The 20247-nt window shown below is 43.7% G+C and overlaps 1 protein-coding gene and 1 long non-coding RNA gene across 2 annotated transcripts; one reads left to right on the forward strand and one right to left on the reverse strand.

The window, feature by feature from the left end:
• Nucleotides 1-6689: 6689 nt before the first annotated feature.
• Nucleotides 6690-7269, forward strand: LOC129750512 (uncharacterized). The gene is made up of 2 exons (XR_008738390.1): nt 6690-6835; nt 6905-7269. It is a non-coding gene; the product is annotated as an uncharacterized LOC129750512 (long non-coding RNA).
• A 5469-nt stretch (nt 7270-12738) lies between these two features.
• LOC129752889 (uncharacterized) lies at nt 12739-18426 on the reverse strand. Its single transcript, XM_055748676.1, has one exon. The coding sequence runs from the start codon at nt 18424-18426 to the stop codon at nt 12739-12741; it is 5688 nt and encodes a 1895-aa protein (XP_055604651.1).
• Nucleotides 18427-20247: the final 1821 nt, after the last annotated feature.

Raw genomic sequence — 20247 nt, forward strand, 5'->3', positions numbered from 1 at the left:
CAACATCTGCAATATCGTCAACATCTTCAACATCTTCAATACCAACGCCTTCCAAAAAGGTTAAAAAGGATACAGCTTCCCAGTTCCTCGAAGCCTATAAAAAAGAATGCCAGAGGAACGAAGAAAGAAGAAGGCAAAGAGCAGAGGAGCATAGGGAAAGAATGGATTGTTTAAAAAGATTTATTAGTGTATTGGAAGAACTTTTAAAGAAATAATAAATTGATGTTAAGAAATGTCCTATTGAAAATTTACCTCGCTTTTTAATTTTTAATTTTGATAATTTAGGGGAGATAAGGGCATAACGAGCACCCAGGGCCTTTTCCTTTTTTCTACAAAAGTAGGTATTTTCTTAAACAAATTTTTATGAGGATTTGTTTCGTACTACCTTATAGTATTAATTTTTCACCAAAAAAGTAATATTCTTTTCATCTTTACAGAAATATTAAATAATAACCAGCTAGGTTCTCTCTCAAAATATTATAATTTTAGAGCAACACCAAATCAGCTTTTATGACCATCTTGATCTGAAATGTACGCACTACAACATGACATACACATTGTTTCTCAATTTTCACCATCATTTTTTGATTTTTCACTTTAATTAATTTTAAAACGCAATTTTACTTATATTTGTTGACCTGGGGCGAATAGAGCACTATTAATCAGGGCAGGATGAGCGTTTTCTGTCGTTTAATCTAGCAGCGAATTCAACTCGATGAAGTCAACTGAATAATAGAGCTACAGCTTGACTTCCCAAGTAACCATAAGCACTAAAGCTTTGCATTTTTATAGCTTTACACCAGCATTCAAAGGCTAAATTACACTATATCAGCACATCAAGTGCAATTTTGCATTACAACAGCCCTTCGAGTGCTATGCTGCATCATGTTAGAATTATACCACTCTTTTAAAATGCAACTTGTATTCTATCAGCTTTGCACAATGCTTTTGAAATGCAACATTGCTCTAAATCAGAATAACAAATGCTATATTTTCTAAGCATTAAATTGGCATCACACAAGCTTGCTTTAATGCTTTTAAGCACTATGTAAGCACTACAGTGGCATTAGGCCAAAGCACATTAGCATTGATTGATGCTGAATCAATGCAAATTTAGGGCACCGGTTGCTAGAAATTTGATTCAAATAGGTCTTTTTTTTCAAAGATTTAACGCGGACCTGATAGGTTCACAGGCAGAGTCAATCTAAAATGTCAGAGCCACATATGTCATGAGTTCGATTCCAGGTCACCTTCACCCGAAAAATAAAAAAAAATATCATGTAGAAAATTCAATCTGAGAGATCTCTTTAATATGCATAAGCGAATATAAAAATAATTACAAATTTAGTATCATGGTCGAAAAATGAACCGAACAAAAATCCAAAATAATTTTTTTTTTCGCATGGTCGAACCTCATTCGAACGCCATTTGCATTTTCCCAGCATTTTGCCCGCCAACGCTGTAGCTTCAACCAATGCTATAACAGTGCTTTTATAGGGTTATACCAGTTTCTGCACTGATGCAGCAGTTAATTTCGCCAAACCTGGCTCACAGAGCTAAAATGATGCACAGAACCAAGCACTATAGCTGACGCTAGAGCAGAGTCGATGCTAGATTTTAGTGCTTATGGTTACTTGGGTTGTTTCATCTGTCAATTGATTTTTTTTATTATTACAGAAACATAATGTATGAACATGTGTTAATTCTTTGAATTATACAAACCTGGATTATTTTGTTATTGCTTTGTTTGATGAACTTACGCATCACCGTTTAGTGCAAAATGCATCGATCATGAATGATAAATGAAAAAAAAATCACCATGATCAGGAATCGAATGATTACCTCTCCGACACCTTAACAATAGGCCAAATCGACAGATGGAACAAGCTCAACAAACACTTTTTGCTGAATGAACGCTGAAAAAATATCGTGGTTCAATTTTTAATCAGCAATCAGGCTGAAAGAAGGTCTCAAAAATTCACTAATTCACATGTCTTCAGCCTTTAATCATCTTGATCTGGAGAAGTTATTCAGCAAACGTCATTAAACGTCAATTGACGGATCATCAAAAAAAATTATAAAAATAAAAAAAAGTCAAATGTCTGTCTGTCAGATGTTTCGCACCCACTTTTTCCCCTCTGTGTTGTTTTTTTTTCGTTTCAACTGCCCCGACTTTTAAAACTCCGGCTTGTTGGTCGCATGCCGCAGTACGCAGAACCAATCATGAAGTCTGCGGCGCGATGAAAATTTGTCGATCTTAAGCGACCCCCAACAAACACTTTTTGCTGAATGAACGCTGAAAAAATATCGTGGTTCAATTTTTAACCAGCAATCTGGCTGAAAGAAGGTCTCAAAAATTCACTAATTCACGTGTCTTCAGCAGGGAGATGGCATCCCTATCCTTTGTCATTGAATTTGACAACCATCAAAATTACGGGCCCACGATTTTGTGGGCCCATAACAAACCTGACATTTTGCTGTCAAGGACCCGAACTAAATGTCAAATGCCAGAGAAGTATGGTTGATAGCACACTTACACATCAATCATTCTGATTCCTCATTGGTTGAAATTTTGACTTTTGAGACTTCGTACTGCTTTGAGAGGAAAACACCATAAACGGTTCTTCCGATGGATAGAAAAAAAGAAAAAGATTCTTGTTCGAAAGAAGAACTAAATTGCCACATCCCTGGTCTTCAGCCTTTAATCATCTTGATCTGGAGAAGTTATTCAGCAAACGTCATTAAACGTCAATTGACGGATCATCAAACAAAAAAAGTCAAATGTCTGTTTGTCAGATGTTTCGCACCCACTTTTTTCCCCTCTGTGTTGTTTTTTTTCGTTGCAACTGCCCCGACTTTTAAACCTCCGGCTTGTTGGTCGCATGCCGCAGTACGCAGAACCAATCATGAAGTCTGCGGCGCGATGAAAATTTGTCGATCTTAAGCGACCAACATGCCTCTCAACCGAATATTTTTTTTTAAAATAAGTGTGAGAGAAATGATCTTTTTTTTCAGTTTTGGGTACCAAAAATAAAGTTTGTGAGGAAATTTATTCTTTCTTTCAAAATTAAGCTAAATGAGGAATCATAAAAAAAAATCTCATTGCATAAAGAAAACAAAAATTCCCCTCTCATTCCAATCAAGCCGCCATCATGCAGGGCAATTTTACCACAGTTCACAGTCTGTCAAGTTCCAATGGTAGCGAATGGTTGAACAAAGGCTGAAATAGTGTTATGGAAGCAACTCTTCTACTCCTTTCATTGGCTGCACTTTCTTTAAACGCTGAAACATGGTTATAGTTTGTCTTTATTCAACCATTAAGCTGAAGCAGCAATTACGCTTTAGCTCAGCTTTTGTTCAGCGAATTGCCGTTCTTAAGCAGCCAAAATGTTTATTGGGCATGCCTCTCAACCGAATATTTTTTTTTAAAATAAGTGTGAGAGAAATGATCTTTTTTCAGTTTTGGGCACCAAAAATAAAATTTGTGAGGAAATTTATTCTTTATTTCAAAATTAAGCTAAATGAGAAATCATAAAAAAAATCTCATTGCATAAAGAAAACAAAAATTCCCCTCTCATTCCAATCAAGTCGCCATCATGCAGGGCAATTTTACCACAGTTCACAGTCTGTCAAGTTCCAATGGTAGCGAATGGTTGAACAAAGGCTGAAATAGTGTTATGGAAGAAACTCTTCAACTCCTTTCATTGGCTGCACTGAGACTTCTTTAAACGCTGAAACATGGTTATAGCACAGAGAACCAGAGAACGGGCCCCGAACAAATATGTGTCGAATCCGTGTGTAAGAATTTGAATCGTCGGCCATTTTAAAACCGTTAAAATTGGCCTAAAAACAGCACCATCAGGCTCTTAGCTAAGTGACTCAGCTGTTGTTGTCGATTTTTTTTGTCAACAGTTGAGAACACTCAGAACATAAATAATCCAAAATTTACTTCCAGGTCGCACCAAAACAGAGCTCAGCTAGTTTTCTTTTTGTTGGGGTGCAGAAAAAGCAACATAATGAAATTTGCAGCAGATATGCTCTTTAAACGATATCTTTTTCTTTTGGCAATGTTGCCTCATTTGGTGCTCGTTTTGTATTGAGCCACTGATTCTGTTTAAAAAAAAAAGCAACCATTATTTAGTTGTTAGAGGAGAAAGTTCATATAAGATTTTAATTATGTGTCTGTTTTAACATGAATTATAATTAAAAAAAATAGTTCAGTCAACATTTGCCGCAGGATTTCTGTATGATGTGTTAATTTATTGTAAAATTGTTACTTCCGGATTGTGGTAACAATAAAGCTCAATTTCCAAACTCGTAACGTTCCCTTTATTCGTACGAAACTCTACCGGGACACGTTTTAAATTCCTACGATATGAATTACAATTATAATAGGGAAATTCTAACTTATAATTCGTTTGCTTACGTTTAGTGAGCTTCTACCGTATTCTTCTGCCTCGATTCCAGCTCTTCGCTTCCGCTAGTCCCTACACCTTAAGTAGACTTTGGTTAGAGATATAACTAAACTTTCTCTATGAATTTCTCACCTTTGTTCGTGTTTGGTTCAATCTGGGGATCCTGAATCAAAATCGCTTTGCTTCGTGGTATTGTAACCTAAATTAAACGGTTGCACATTAGGAACCATCACTTTTCATGTCTAAGTACAAGCATACCTGGGTTCAATTTTCCTGCGCAGTTTCACTTCGCACCCTTCCGTACTATAAGTACTCGCTAATGCCTGGATTAAAATAGTTTAGGAGTTAGAATCTACGTTACGCTATTCAAATTTCATTACAGGCCTCCCGCATACTAAAAAACTATATCTCAAACAGTATTTACGATACATCAACAGCTTCAGAAAAAGTGACTGTCTTTGTAAACGTAGCTATTAAATTAAACCTTAGATCGACAACGATAAGAACGAAACACGAACGTTCATGTGGAAAAGTGATGGTATCTGGTACGGTGGATAAATAATATGAACGATTTACTTCAATTTCTCTATAATGTAAAATTGATCTCGAACCGTTACCCATAGCGTCCATAACTTACGTCAAAAATTGGCCGAAATGCAGATCAGAGCTGCCAGGTGATTTTGCCCAAAATCAGCATACATTTATGAGAATATCTATATAAAACATTTTCATTAAATTAAGAATATAAATACCAAGCAGCATTATAAGTTCAAGACGGTCCAATGAATCCAAATTTCAAGTTTTAGCTCAGCTGATTCAACGTCCTATGAATTGAGTTTAACGTATTACATTTATCAATAAATTATATAGAGATGTCAAGCGGTCTTTTAAACCCTACAAACTTAAGTTAAAAAACATTTCTTTTTTTCATTTCTTTTTATGTAAAATATGTATATTTTGATAACTACCTCCTACCTCTGATTAAAATAAGGGGTGAAATTATGAATCTTTCCATAATCCCGCCCAAGGTTATGCGTGAACGGACCAAGCTACTTTTGAAATGTATGAAAATATTTCAGAAAAAAGGCAAAGATCATGTTTGCTTGTTTGTTTTTATTTCATAAATTTATCATGAAATGATTTGATATCATAAAACTCAAGTTTGAATTTGATAATAATAAATTGTAAATATATGTATATTATTTTATATTCAAAAGAGATAGATCTAATTAAATATGTAAGCATGAATCATATGTAAGAACATGATCTCAATATCTGGAGTAAAAATTTTTTTATGGTTCTTATATGATCATAGAGATATAACATGTCGATGAAATTACCCAAGTAACCATAAGCACTAAAATCTAGCATCAACTCTGCTCTAGCGTCAGCTATAGTGCTTGATTCTGTGCATCATTTTAGCTCTGTGAGCCAGGTTTGGCGAAATTAACTGCTGCATTAGTGCAGAAACTGGTATAACCCTATAAAAGCACTGTTATAGCATTGATTGATGCTACAAGGTTGGCGGGCAAAATGCTGGGAAAATGCAAATGGCGTTCGAATGAGGTTCGACCATGCGAAAAAAAATATTTTGGATTTTTGTTCGGTTCATTTTTCGGCCATGATACTAAATTTGTAATTATTTTTATATTCGCTTATGCATATTGAGGAGATCTCTCGGATTGAATTTTCTACATGATATTTTTTTTATTTCTCAGCTGAAAATGACCTGGAATCGAACTCATGACATATGTGGCTCTGACATTTGACATTGACTCTGCCTATGAACCTATCAGGTCCGCGTTAAATCTTTGAAAAAAAAAGACCTATTTGAATCAAATTTCTAGCAACCGGTGCCCTGAATTTGCATTGATTCAGCATCAATCAATGCTAATGTGCTTTGGCCTAATGCCACTGTAGTGCTTACATAGTGCTTAAAAGCATTAAAGCAAGCTTGTGTGATGCCAATTTAATGCTTAGAAAATATAGCATTTGTTATTCTGATTTAGAGCAATGTTGCATTTCAAAAGCATTGGGCAAAGCTGATAGAATGCAAGTTGCATTTTAAAAGAGTGGTATAATTCTAACATGATGCAGCATAGCACTCGAAGGGCTGTTGTAATGCAAAATTGCACTTGATGTGCTGATATAGTGTAATTTAGCCTTTGAATGCTGGTGTAAAGCTATAAAAATGCAAAGCTTTAGTGCTTATGGTTACTTGGGTAGCGAACAAATTAAAATACTTTGTTCTGAAAGAATCGATTTGCCTGGCACCACTGTCCACAGACGAAAAGTTTACGCTCGGGAATTCGGAATCGCGATGCATTTTAGCCGTCCGGTTTTGCTCGATTTGATAAATTCATCCCCAAAAGTATGGTGTAAAATCTATAAACCGCGAAACATAAATTGCAAAACATTAGGTGAGTTGTATAAATTTCCATTATTTTCAGTTGTTTTCACCGTATCTCGCGTACCTATTTCATTTTCAGAAACCCATCGACTACACATCGAGGAAATGGCGGCTGAAAACTCGCCCCGCTGGGGGGAAATTTTGCATTCCAGCAACGAATCAATCAAGTGCGTCCGGCCGGTCCAGCCCGGCTGGTGGTGTTTAAAGCTCCTTCGACCAGCCCCGTTGGCCTCGCGTGCAGAATATTCCAAAAGAAAAGGAACTTTGCAATGGAACCAATCGGATCTCAACCATCATCGCATTTCTCGCACCGGGAGTGTATTAAATGGCCCTACATTGCCAATTGCCTTTCCACGAGGATATGGTATTAATATTGTATGTGATGTTTGAAATTGTGAAAACACAACGAAAAAATCAATAAAAAGTGTTGTTTTCAAAACCTTAGATTCCGTGTTTTCATTTAGCAAAAGGAAAACAAAAAATTTATGCATGTATGCGTGCTTTATTAGACGTACGGTTTAGAGGAAAGTCTGAATAAAGTTGGAAGAACGCTATGACAGATCGTTAAAAACCATTTCTGTAAACATTTCGTTATAGCAGAACATTAAGAAAAACTATAACAGTTATAGTTCGATGAATGGGATACGTTTTCAATAAGCAGATTTTGGATCTTAACCTAACTGTAAGTAGAATAGTTTTTCCATACAACGATTTTAACAGTTTTTAACAGTTACATAACCTAACAACATATTTAAAATAAAGTCAATTCGGAATTCACGATTCAAGTAATTTATTTTACGATTTCAACTATCGTTTGCTAAAAGTTTTTTTACGCTTCATCAAATCGTCGTTTGACTATTCAGAAAATCGTTTGGTAACAATCCTCATTTATGCGGGGCTACCTTAGCATGTAAATTTAGGGTAAGTATTTGACTTCTACAAAACCACTGTGCACTAATTAGCTTTAGTTTCTTCGGATCACCAAACGATACTACTGGCATTGAAATTCCACAATCTTTGTTTTGTTTACAATCTATCTCGCTTTTATTTTCCCGCCTAGACTCCTGAACTCACTTCTCACCTACATTCTAACTCATCTTCGATTTCTACAGTTGTCACTTCAGCGCGAGTGCGTTCAATGGCACATTCGGTTTCGAAGGTCAGTTCAGTGACACTCCCCCCTAGTTTGCTGACTCCGCCTCTGAGTCAGCAAACTCCTCCTTAGCTCTCACGTCTATCACTGCAACCTTTACAGCCGGTCTCTCGTAGACACCTTTCTGTTAGACACAAGGCGGACAGGTGCGTAGTGGAATCGACGTTGGGCGAACGGAAAGTGACACTATCGGAAAACTGTTTTATCCGGGGAAATAAAACGCACAGCGCAAAGTATAAAAAACGTATATTCGGGAGAACGGCAAACTTACAACTAACACACATACGCTCATCGAGTCAGCTCGCGGCAGTGCAGCCAAAAACGATGAACACGCTTAACTTAATGTAGTGACAAGGGGTGCACAGTAGCATCATTTCATCACTCCTCCTCTACGTGTGCCCCTTCGTTACTTCGAAGACCGATCAGCTCAGCAAACTTCTGGTGCTTCACCTTTCCCAACGGCTTGGTGAATATGTCTGCCCTCATTTCGTCTGTGGGGCAATACTGCAGCTTTACTACTCCTCGTTCACACAAGTCGCGTATGAAACATTCCTTCGTGTTGATATGCTTCGATCTTCGGCTGGTTCGTTCTGATTGCACGAAAGCCAAGCACCCTTGGTTGTCTTCGTGCACTGTGGTGGGCCCCGCTCGTTGTTCACCAAGGTCTTCGAGCAAGCGCTGCATCCACAAGACTTCCTGGCACGTTTCCGCTAGTGCCACATACTCCGCTTCCATGGACGAGAGGCTGACACACGATTGCCGTCGGCTCGCCCAAGAGACGGCAGCTCCAGCGAAGTAAACCACAAATCCAGTCGTTGATTTACGGGAATCTGGATCACCAGCCCAGTCAGCATCGGAGAACGCCTCGAAACTTCCATCGTTGACACCGCCGAGTTTCAACCTCCAACCAGCAGTTCCCTTAAGGTAGCGTACCACACGTTTTGCGGCAGTCCAATCTTTCTCCGTGGGACCACTGAACTTTCTGCCCAACGCAGCCGCAGAGGCGGCGATGTCGGGTCGGGCACATACGGCGACGTACATCAAAGCGCCAACGAGGCTTCGATATAATGTAATGTCCTTAAACTTCTTGCTGTCGGTCGTATCCTTGTAGAAACCTTGGTCCATTGGGGTCCGGGCAACCTTCGCATCTTTCATTCCGAACGCAACGACCAAGCGCTCGATGTACGATTGCACTCCCAAACTGAAGATTCCTTCCGAGTCTTTCGCTACTTCCAAGCCCAGAAAATACTTTGCTTCGCCCAAACACTTGATATCGAAATGTGTAATGAGCTCTTCGTAAACTTGGGCTATCTCCTCCTCACTGGCACATCCAACCAAAATATCATCTACATAGACAATCAAGTAGACTTTACGGGAATTCCTCACGGCAGTGAACAAGCACGGATCGGTGGAACTAGGTTTGAACTCCATCTTCGCCAGAACATTCGACAGCTTCTTGTTCCAGCACCGCGCGGACTGGCGGAGACCATAAATACTTCTGCGTAAACGACACACTTTCTCCTCCTGTCCACGTACCGCATATCCTGGTGGCTGGCGCATGTAGATTTCTTCGTTGATCTCACCGTACAAGTACGCAGTACGGACGTCTAGGTGCTTGAGTACAAGTTTGTCTCTGCTAGCCACGGCCAAAAGCGTCCTCAGAGTAGCATGGCGAATTACCGGAGCAAACACCTCGTCGAAATCAACCCCGTACCGCTGTGTCTGGCCTTGAGCCACAAGACGCGCCTTGTATCTTGCCACCTCGCCAGACTCGTTCGTCTTCGCCTTATACACCCAGCGACTACCGACAACCTTCTTTCCAGGTGGGAGGTCCACTAGTTCCCACGTGTTGTTGTCCTTATGAGACTTTAGCTCATCTTCCATCGCGATCTTCCAAGCATCACGCTCGGGACACTTTGTTGCTTCGGTAAACGTTACCGGTTCCACAACTGCTTGAGAGGCCACACCCACTACAAAATCTGACAAATAACCAGGCAACTTTCGGTTTCTAGAGTTACGGCTACCAGGGACTTCTTTGACAATTTCATCAGGCTCTAACTTAACGCTCAATGGATCTTCTGACGCTGAATCGGGGCTAAATTCAAAAAACTGCTCCTCCTCACTTTGATCTCCATCCGAATCGTCGAGTTCGGCGTATCTCTCCGACTCTCCTGTTGGGATCTGCGTCTGGTCACAATCGGAACCTGTCAGAGGAACCAATGTTTCTGTCTCTATCTGTGGTGTGTCAGGATTTTGTTCTTTTGGACAACCAAACTCTAAGAACTTGGCATCGCGACTGATAGTTACTTTCTCTGTTTCCAAATCGACAAATTTGTAACCTTTGTGCTGCCCTGAGTAGCCTATAAATGTTAACTTCTGAGCCTTACTGTCAAATTTTCCTCGCTTAACATCTGGTATGTGAACCCACGCCTTCGACCCAAAAACCCGCAGGTGACCAACATTCGGTTTCCTTCCAAACCATTTTTCAAAAGGGGTCGAATCGATCGCTCGTGAAAGTAGCCTATTTTGTAAATAGTTTGCGGTGATAACAGCCTCGCCCCAATACTTTTTATCGAGATTCGCGTCAAGAAGCATCGTTGTTGCCATTTCTTGGAGATATCTATTCTTCCTTTCCGCAACGCCATTTTGCTGAGGCGTATATGCGGTAGTAAATTGAGCTTTTATACCTTCCTCAGCAAAAAATGCTTGTAGCCTCTTATTGTCGTATTCTCCACCACCATCGGAGCGGACAATACGCGGCTTTCTATCAAATAGGGTTTCTACATACCTGACGTACTCATTAATCTTGTCGGTGGCGTCCGACTTTCTGGCGAGGAGATACACGACCGTATACCTGCTGTAGTCGTCGATTACGGTCATCAAATATCGGTTGCCGCTGGGTGTCGATGTCTGCATCGGCCCGCACAAATCGGTGTGCACCAAATCCAGCACCTTCGTTGACTTCCGTTCTGCCGATTTTGGAATCGGCGTCCTCGACAACTTTCCCTCGACGCAGGTTTCGCAAACCATTCTTATTCCGCAATCTTTCACTTTCATGCCAGCAGCCATTTTTTCTTTTGCTATTCTATCAACGGATGTCGGATCTCGGTGTCCAAATCTTCGGTGCCACTGGTGTTGACAAAGTTCATTGTGCTGCTTACTTTCACACTTTTGTACAGTCTCAATCAACTTCAGGTGATACAAACTGCCTGACCTTATTCCCTTCACAACTACTTTGCCTGATTGGTCACAAATGTCACAATCATTTCGATTAAAAAACACTTCAAAGTTCTTTGATGCCAGTTTTGACACTGACAGCAAACTAGTGGTTAATGAAGGAACATACAGGACATCTTCGAGAGTAATCGTAACTGTCCCACCGCAGCCGTCAACACCAGTCACCTCCACTGTACCACATCCGGCTGACTTTACCACCGAACCATCCGCTAGAATAATTTCCTGGGCACTCTCTTCGTTGAGCGACGTAAACACTTCTCTCACATTCCACATATGGCTGCTGGCGCCACTATCAATCACACAACAATTTGGGATTTTTCTTCCGGCCATAAACAACACTGCACTAGCATTCCGCTCCACAGCTACCTTAGCCTTCGAAGGCTCACTTTTGTTTATTTTCTTCCTCAAATCTGGGCAATTTCGTTTGAAATGACCCTTTTTCCGGCACTGAAAACATTCCACTTCCGGTTTGCTCCCACCGGCTCTTCGCGGATTTGCACCGCTCTTCAGCGCTTTCGCTTCTCCAGAAAAACCACCTGAGCGTTCTTTCCTGCGCTCATATTCATCCAACAGTTTGGATTTCACTAAATTTCACTGTTAAATCCCCGTCCGGTCGACCCTCCAGCGCTGTCACCAGCCCACTGTACGAATCTGGCAAGCTCCGCAAAATCATTGCAATTTTGAGCGAGTCTTCCAGATCCTGCCCGGCACTTTGCAATCTATCAAAAAGCTCTTCCACTTCAAACAGGTGCGATTCTAAATCGCCACCTTCCCTCAGATTCAGATTGCACAGTTTCTTCAGTAACGACACTCTGGAGGTCACGGAGCACTTCTCGTGATACCTCCGCAAACACTCCCAGAAGTCACGAGCCGACGGGGATGCCTTAACCAAGCTGTACTGGTTTTCCTCAATGCAGAGCCCCATTGTCGCTCGAGCCCTCTTGTCATCCTGTGACCACTTTGCCGATACTGGCTCCGGCTTCGGCTCTTCTACCACATGGAAAAGTCCCTCCCTTGTCAAGAGCATTTCCATCCTGAACTTCCAGGACGACCAGTTCTGGTTGTTCAACTTTTCAAATTTGCTGATTGCTTCCATTGTTGCCACGGGATACACGTAACCGCACACCGGCAAACAAAAAAACCACGAAGCAAAATTTCTCCCGCACCGCAATTTGAATTTCACAAAATGGCGGCCAGCGTCCGAACGAAAAAACACTTGCGCGACAATTCCGAACACAAAAAAGTCACTTCCGGAAAACCTCCACTGGGCCCATAACCTGTTAGACACAAGGCGGACAGGTGCGTAGTGGAATCGACGTTGGGCGAACGGAAAGTGACACTATCGGAAAACTGTTTTATCCGGGGAAATAAAACGCACAGCGCAAAGTATAAAAAACGTATATTCGGGAGAACGGCAAACTTACAACTAACACACATACGCTCATCGAGTCAGCTCGCGGCAGTGCAGCCAAAAACGATGAACACGCTTAACTTAATGTAGTGACAAGGGGTGCACAGTAGCATCATTTCATCACTTTCGCCGTCTTTATTGTTACGGTACGCACCTGCCCGTCTCGGTTTACCGTTCCGATAACTCGTCCCTTGGGCCAGCAATTCCTTGGTAGCTCGGAGTCGACGATGACCACGATGTCACCCTCTTTGATCGGTGGTACGTTCTGATGCCACTTGGAACGCCTGGTGATCTCCGGCAGGTACTCCCGCAGCCATCTTTTCCAGAAGTGGTTCGCGATCTGCTGCGATAGATGCCAACCTCGACTCAAAGCGATGGAGTTGACTTCCAGTTCGGTCCATGGTTTGAATCCGTCGGAACTGCCCAGCAACCAATGGTTCGGTGTGAGCGCTGGTGCGGCCTCGTCTTCGATGGGTACATGGGTAAGCGGCCGTGCGTTGATGATGCCTTCAATCTCGACAAGAGCACTCCTCAGTTCTTCCTCCTTCGGGCGATGGGGTAGCTGCAGTTCCACTAAGGTGCGCTTGACGGACTGCACGAGTCGTTCCCAGCTCCCCCCCATATGGGGAGCTGCCGGTGGATTAAAACACCAAGTGGTTGTCGCCGAAACAAACTCCTGAGCTATCTTTTGCTGGTCGACGTCCTGCAGGGCTTGCTTCAACTCTCGATCGGCTCCGATAAAGTTAGTCCCCCTGTCGCTGTAGAAAACGGAAGGTGTTCCTCGTCGCACAATGAAGTTGCGGATTACCATTATGCACGAGCTTGTTGTTAAAGAGCTAGCTAAATCAAGGTAGACCCCGCGAATAGTGAGACAAGTCAATAGAACCCCCCACCTTTTTTCAACCCTTCTCCCTATAGCCACTTCCATCGGTCCAAAATAATCGATGCCGGTGTGTGTAAACGGTCGAACGAAAGCTGCTAGTCGACACTTTGGTAGGTCAGCCATTGCTGGAGGACGCGGACGAGCTTCCCGCAGCTTGCAGCGTTGACAGTTGGACCTGACCTTGGCGTATACTCTGCGTAGACAACTGATGCAGTATTTCTGGCGAACTTCGTTGATGACTGACTCGTGGTTTTGATGATGGAACTTCTGGTGGTAGCTTTCAACGATGAGATTCGTTATCGGATGGTCGCGCGGAAGGATGATAGGGTTGGCGATTTCCACTGCAAGGAACTTGCACGCTCCAGTTCTCCCGTGCATGCGCAGCAATCCTCTTTCATCGATAAACGGGTTGAGCTTGTACAGCTGACTTTGCTTGGGAATCGTTGCGTTGCGGTCGTCGCGTCGGAGAATGTTGAGCTCGGTTCGGAAGACGTCTTGCTGTGCTGTGCGGAGAAGGTATTCTTCAGCTTGGTGTATCTCCTCGCTCGAAAGGATTTCGATGGTGCGGGTGAATTTCTTTGGTCGAAGCTGGCGTAGATATCGGAAAACGTAGGCGGTTGTGTTGACCAATCGTCTCCAGGTTGAGAAGTCTTTAACTGGGATGATCTCGCTTTCCGTTGGGAAGTGCGCGTTGACGCACGCTCGCATCTCTTCCACCGGTTCCGTCAGTTTTTCCGGGGTATCTGGCCATTCTTTTTCTGCTTGCCACAGGAATTCTGGTGCTTTGAACCATCTGCTGTCGTTCGTCAGAGAGGGTTGACACTGCCACTTCGTGCCTTCGTCCGCTACGTTCCACTTCGTTGGGACCCACTTCCAGCTCGATACGCTCGTGAGATCTAGGATTTCGCTGACTCTCGCGGCGACGAATGCGTTGTATTTGCGGTGGTCGGCACGTATCCAGGCGATAACGTTGCGGGAGTCTGACCAAAAAACTCGACGGGCAACCTTGATCGATAGTCCCTGCATCACAAACGCAGCTAATCTGGCTCCAATTACTGCCGCCTGAAGTTCGAGCCTCGGAATCGAGAGATACTTGAGTGGTGCTACACGACTCTTAGCGGTGACGAGACTGCATTCGATGTTTTCGCCTTCCACGAATCGGAGATAGACAGCTGCTGCCGTGCCATTTTCGCTCGCGTCGACAAAGGTGTGCATCTGGATCTCAGTGTGATGACCAAGCGATGAAGACATCCTGTAGCACCGTGGGATACTGACGTTCTCAACGTCCGGAAGAAGATGCAGCCATTTTCGCCACTTTTCGAAGCACTTATCGTCGATGTTTTCGTCCCAGCCTACTCGGGTCCGCCAGATCTCCTGTAGCAGTACCTTGAGAAACATTAGGAAGTGCGCGATGAGACCTAGAGGATCGTAGATGGTCATCAGGGTGCGGAGTACCTCACGTTTCGTAGGGCAACGATTGCCTTCCAGCAGCTCACGTCCTAGCCGATCCCAGTTGATTTTGTAAGTGAAACAGTCGGTCTTAGTACACCACCACATCCCCAATACCTTCTCGGTCGCTAGGCTGGATGACAGGTCGAGGCTTTTCTCTGCACAGGAATCTCCACGAAGCGCTGATAGTATGCCAACGGAGTTGGACATCCAATTGCGGATTTCAAACCCGCCTCGATTGTTGATGTCCCAAACAGTCTTCGCCAACTCAATCGCCTCCTCTTCGGTCTCTGTGCTACACAACATGTCGTCGACATACGTACACTGCACTATGGCCGCAGAGGCTGCTGGGAATTGCTCGTTGAAACGTTCCGCGTTCATGTTCTTCACGTACTGTGCACTTGATGGAGAACAGCACGCCCCGAACGTCATCACCTGCATAACGTAAACACTGGGTTCACCTAGCTCTCTCTCATCTCGCCACAGAAATCGCTGGCTATGCTGGTCTTCGTCTCTAATTCCAACCTGGTGGAACATCTCCCTGATGTCGCCACAAATACCGAATCGATGTTCGCGAAATTTGAAAAGCACGGAAACAAGCGGAGTGGTCAGATCCGGTCCCGTGAGTAGTAAAGAGTTCAGCGAAACTTCATGCGTTGTTGCTGCGGCGTCCCAGACGAGTCGAACTTTTCCTGGCTTATTGGGGTTGATGACCGGAAAGACTGGTAAGTACCAGACACGCTCGTGGTTTTCCTCCAGTTCCTCCTTCGTAAGCTTCCGAACATAGCCCTTGGTGACGTAATCAGCCAGTTTCTGTTGCAGTACTCCCCTCAGCTCCGGATCTTTCGCCATGCGTCGCTCGAGATTCAAGAACCGCTTCAGCGCCATCGGTTTGCTGTCTGGCAGATGCGTGATGTTGTATCGCCAGAGCAGGCCGGTTGTATATCTCTCGCCTTCGAATTTGGTTAGCTCACGTAACAGCTTGAGGGCCCTCTCATCGTCGGCGGAGCGCATCGTCTTAGTGGGTGCTGTTATTCCTAGACTTTCAAGAGAGAAGAAGTCCTTCACCGCGCGATCCAGCTTCCCGTCAGCATCATCTTGCATCTGGTAGTCACAGGCGTAAACGTGGTACGTATAGTGCACCATACTATGCGACTCTCCCGTCGGCACTCCTCCGTATATCGTCCATCCCAGGTTGGTCTTAACTGCAATCGGTTGTCCGGATTCGCCCTCTCGACTCTTCCTGACCAACGTCGCGTTAGCGTGTTGCACTCCGATTAGCAGACGAGGTCGGACATCGGTGTACGAATCTACGGGAATTCCTCGTAGATAGGGGTTATCTCTCTGAAGCTGCGTCACGTCGAGCGTTTGAGACGGAAGTTGCAGCTCCTCCACTGTCCTTACATCCTCCAGGTGATACCGCTTTCCTTTAAGTCCGGACACATCTAAACTGACGATTTGACTGTTGTCCTCTGTTCGATATGTGCCTCCAGTCCACTTGAGGCCCAAGGGACGAAGTTCTCCTTTTAGGTTCAGCTCATCTGCTAGGTCTTGGTCCATAAGCGTTAGCGAGGATCCGTCATCCAAGAAGGCGTAGCATTGAATCACAATCCCGTTTCCATGCACCACGACTGGAACATAGCGAAACAGGACAGCGCTGGACCCGGACAGGTGAGTGTTACAGGACCGCTCTTCCCGTTGCGCGTTGTCTCCAGTCTGGATGGGCGTAGACTCTGAGTTTGGCTGCATGGGCGCGGACTCTGGGTTTAGCTGCTTGTGCAGCAATGGGTGATGTTTGCATGTGCATCCGTTGACTCCGCAGTTCCTGGACACACATCCTCCTCTGTGGCGCTTCAAGCATTTCCGGCACAGCTTGGCTTCGCGTGTGATTGCCCACCGTCCATCGTATGACAACTCCCGAAAGCCTTGGCAGTTCGCGAGAGATGCACAAGATCCCCTGCAGACAATGCACGCTGTGGGGTAGGCTCTTCTGGCACCGGCTGATGATGTACTACCTCCTGGCAAATGAGCGTGGTACTCCCCCTGGTGCTCAACGTGAGCATTCACGTATGCCTTAGTTCTCCTGCGTGGCTCCTGGTTGTGAGACGATGCTTTGGTCTGACGCGGCTTCGAAACCAGACAGGCGTCTTCGCCTATTTCGTAAATCCATTTGCCGAATGTCTTCAGGTTAACCTTCTGAATACTTCTGGAGTGTTTCGCCCACTGTAGTTGCATTGGTCCCGGAAGCTTGGAAACCAGTGAGTTCAGCAACGAAGCATCCTGCTTGAGCTCCTTCCGACCACAGGCGTCGATCGTCACCGTCAGGTTCTGGACGTCCAGCGCGAAATCGACCATCGCGTTCATCGACTCAGGGTCGACCGGTGGAATGGCAAGAACCTTTTCTTTCAGAGATTCGATGATAAACCTTGGCTGTCCAAACTTCAATTTGAGCGCATCCATCGCCCTGTTCACTGTCTTCGGATGGAGAAGAAAACTTCGAACGGCAGCAAACGCATCTCCCTTCAGGCAGTTCCTCAGCCGAATCATGTTTTCGTCGTCTGTGTAGCCGCACATCCGGGTCGTGCTCTCAAAAGTGGAGAAAAACATCGGCCATTCCTCGGGATTCCCTGAGAACGCAGGCAAGTCCTTAGCGACAACGTGGCGAGCGGCGAGCTGATTGCGCGTCAGGTTACAAGTTAACCGGCTACTGGTTGCGTCTTTTCGCCTGTTTTCGCCTTTCTTTGCTGGCGTAGAACGACCCTTCGGATTGAAGCTAGATTCGTTAGTTCCTCCCTTTTCGTCCTCACTAGAGTCATCGCTGCTGTCTGACACCGTTTCCTCCTCGGAATCATCGCTGGAATCCATTTCTCCACCTTCTTCCTCTTCTTCGTCGTCGGAGCACTCTTCTTCTTCATCCGCACTAGGAGATTCCTCTTCTTCTTCTTGGCGCCTTCCACCAGTGGCGCCTAACCAGTTCTGCACCTTAGTATCAGCGTCCACTTCCTCTTCATCGGCGTCTTCTTCATCCTCCAGGTCGACCAACTCCTCCAGAATGCTGAAGTGTTTCTCCATCAGCTTCTTTTTCTCTTCTAGCAGCTTCTGTTCTGCTTCGAGTTTCTGCAATTGCAGCTCCAGGTGCGCTTTCGCCGACCTTCTCGATCCCGCTGACTTAACAGATGCTGCTTTGGGTGGTTTCGTGGTTCCCACGGGTTTCCTCGGCAAAGAATCTCCCATCTCTTTCATCGCTGATGAAGTCTTGTTCTTCTTCCCGTCGCTGGTTTTCTCCGGCCTCGATTTTTCGACCTTCTTCGCTGCAGCGGTGTTCCTGGCAACCTTCGTAGCACCCGTCTTCTTCTTCTTTTGCTTCGCCTGGCACTGTGCACAATTCCACTTTCTATTCTCCACACTTTGGTTCACTCCCACACAACTAAAATGGTTCCATCCATCACAATCATCGCACTGAACCATCCGGCTGTTATCGACCGACTTACAGGTTCCACAACTATGACCGACATTAACGACCGTGTTCGCGGAGGAAGTATGGCTAGAATTGTTATTGGCTATAGGGTATTGTTTTTCGGAAGAGGTTTTCTTTTTGGTTTTTGTCGTGCCTGGTTTCGATTTGCCGTTCTCAGTGTTAGGGCCAGGAGCAACGGACTTGAGTTGAGGGGGGGTATCACTTTTCGCCTTAGGGGAACTACTCGCTAAGCTCTTACCTTTTTGGGCAGCAGTGGCTGCGGTGCTGGCTGAATCGGACATTTTCGTAAACGAATTTAAAATGTAAAATTGTTACTTCCGGATTGTGGTAACAATAAAGCTCAATTTCCAAACTCGTAACGTTCCCTTTATTCGTACGAAACTCTACCGGGACACGTTTTAAATTCCTACGATATGAATTACAATTATAATAGGGAAATTCTAACTTATAATTCGTTTGCTTACGTTTAGTGAGCTTCTACCGTATTCTTCTGCCTCGATTCCAGCTCTTCGCTTCCGCTAGTCCCTACACCTTAAGTAGACTTTGGTTAGAGATATAACTAAACTTTCTCTATGAATTTCTCACCTTTGTTCGTGTTTGGTTCAATCTGGGGATCCTGAATCAAAATCGCTTTGCTTCGTGGTATTGTAACCTAAATTAAACGGTTGCACATTAGGAACCATCACTTTTCATGTCTAAGTACAAGCATACCTGGGTTCAATTTTCCTGCGCAGTTTCACTTCGCACCCTTCCGTACTATAAGTACTCGCTAATGCCTGGATTAAAATAGTTTAGGAGTTAGAATCTACGTTACGCTATTCAAATTTCATTACAGGCCTACCTTAGCATGTAAATTTAGGGTAAGTATTTGACTTCTACAAAACCACTGTGCACTAATTAGCTTTAGTTTCTTCGGATCACCAAACGATACTACTGGCATTGAAATTCCACAATCTTTGTTTTGTTTACAATCTATCTCGCTTTTATTTTCCCGCCTAGACTCCTGAACTCACTTCTCACCTACATTCTAACTCATCTTCGATTTCTACAGTTGTCACTTCAGCGCGAGTGCGTTCAATGGCACATTCGGTTTCGAAGGTCAGTTCAGTGACATTTATGATACAATGGATAAACTCCACTTTTTGTTTAGGATCAGATTTTTTTTAATCAAATTTCACTCACAGCGAAGCATTTCAAATCTTATTTATCGAAAGTATCACCACCAATCTTTGTTCGAACATTGCGAAATCCTAGCATGTAAACATTGCGTCATTTCTGCCAGGATAGAACTTCAGTACCTACTTCTGAAAATTGGAATAGCTTCTTAATATCGAATTTGGCCTCTTAGACAGAGCAAACTAATTGCATGGAGGTTACCCGGACACCTAAGAATCCTAAGAATTTAAGGGAATAGCAATAGGCATTTAAAAGCAACTTGATATAAAAATTTTATATATTCTTCAAATATTCCCCCCTTCTATTATACTAATTACCGACATCCTATAACACCATGCGCCAATTGCTCACCAACCCCACCGAGATAAAAAAATTGTGAAAGAAAAAAGAATACTGAACGAATTTTTATATTTGTGTTCATCATCGAAATTTACTCTAAATTATAAAAAAAAATCAATTTAGTCTTGATGTAGTGAATTTCCAGTCGACAAAAACAAGCACAGGCCAAAAACTGAAAAACTATACAATTAATTTAATACCCGATTGAGTAACTGAAAATAAATTTGGCCTGTGCGGATTTTTCATTCGTTGAAGGTACTATCGTCTGAGCGTGTAAAAAAATGGAAAAAATAAAA

The sequence above is a fragment of the Uranotaenia lowii genome, chromosome 3 (genome assembly GCF_029784155.1).
Source record: "Uranotaenia lowii strain MFRU-FL chromosome 3, ASM2978415v1, whole genome shotgun sequence".
NCBI classification, from domain to species: domain Eukaryota; kingdom Metazoa; phylum Arthropoda; class Insecta; order Diptera; family Culicidae; genus Uranotaenia; species Uranotaenia lowii.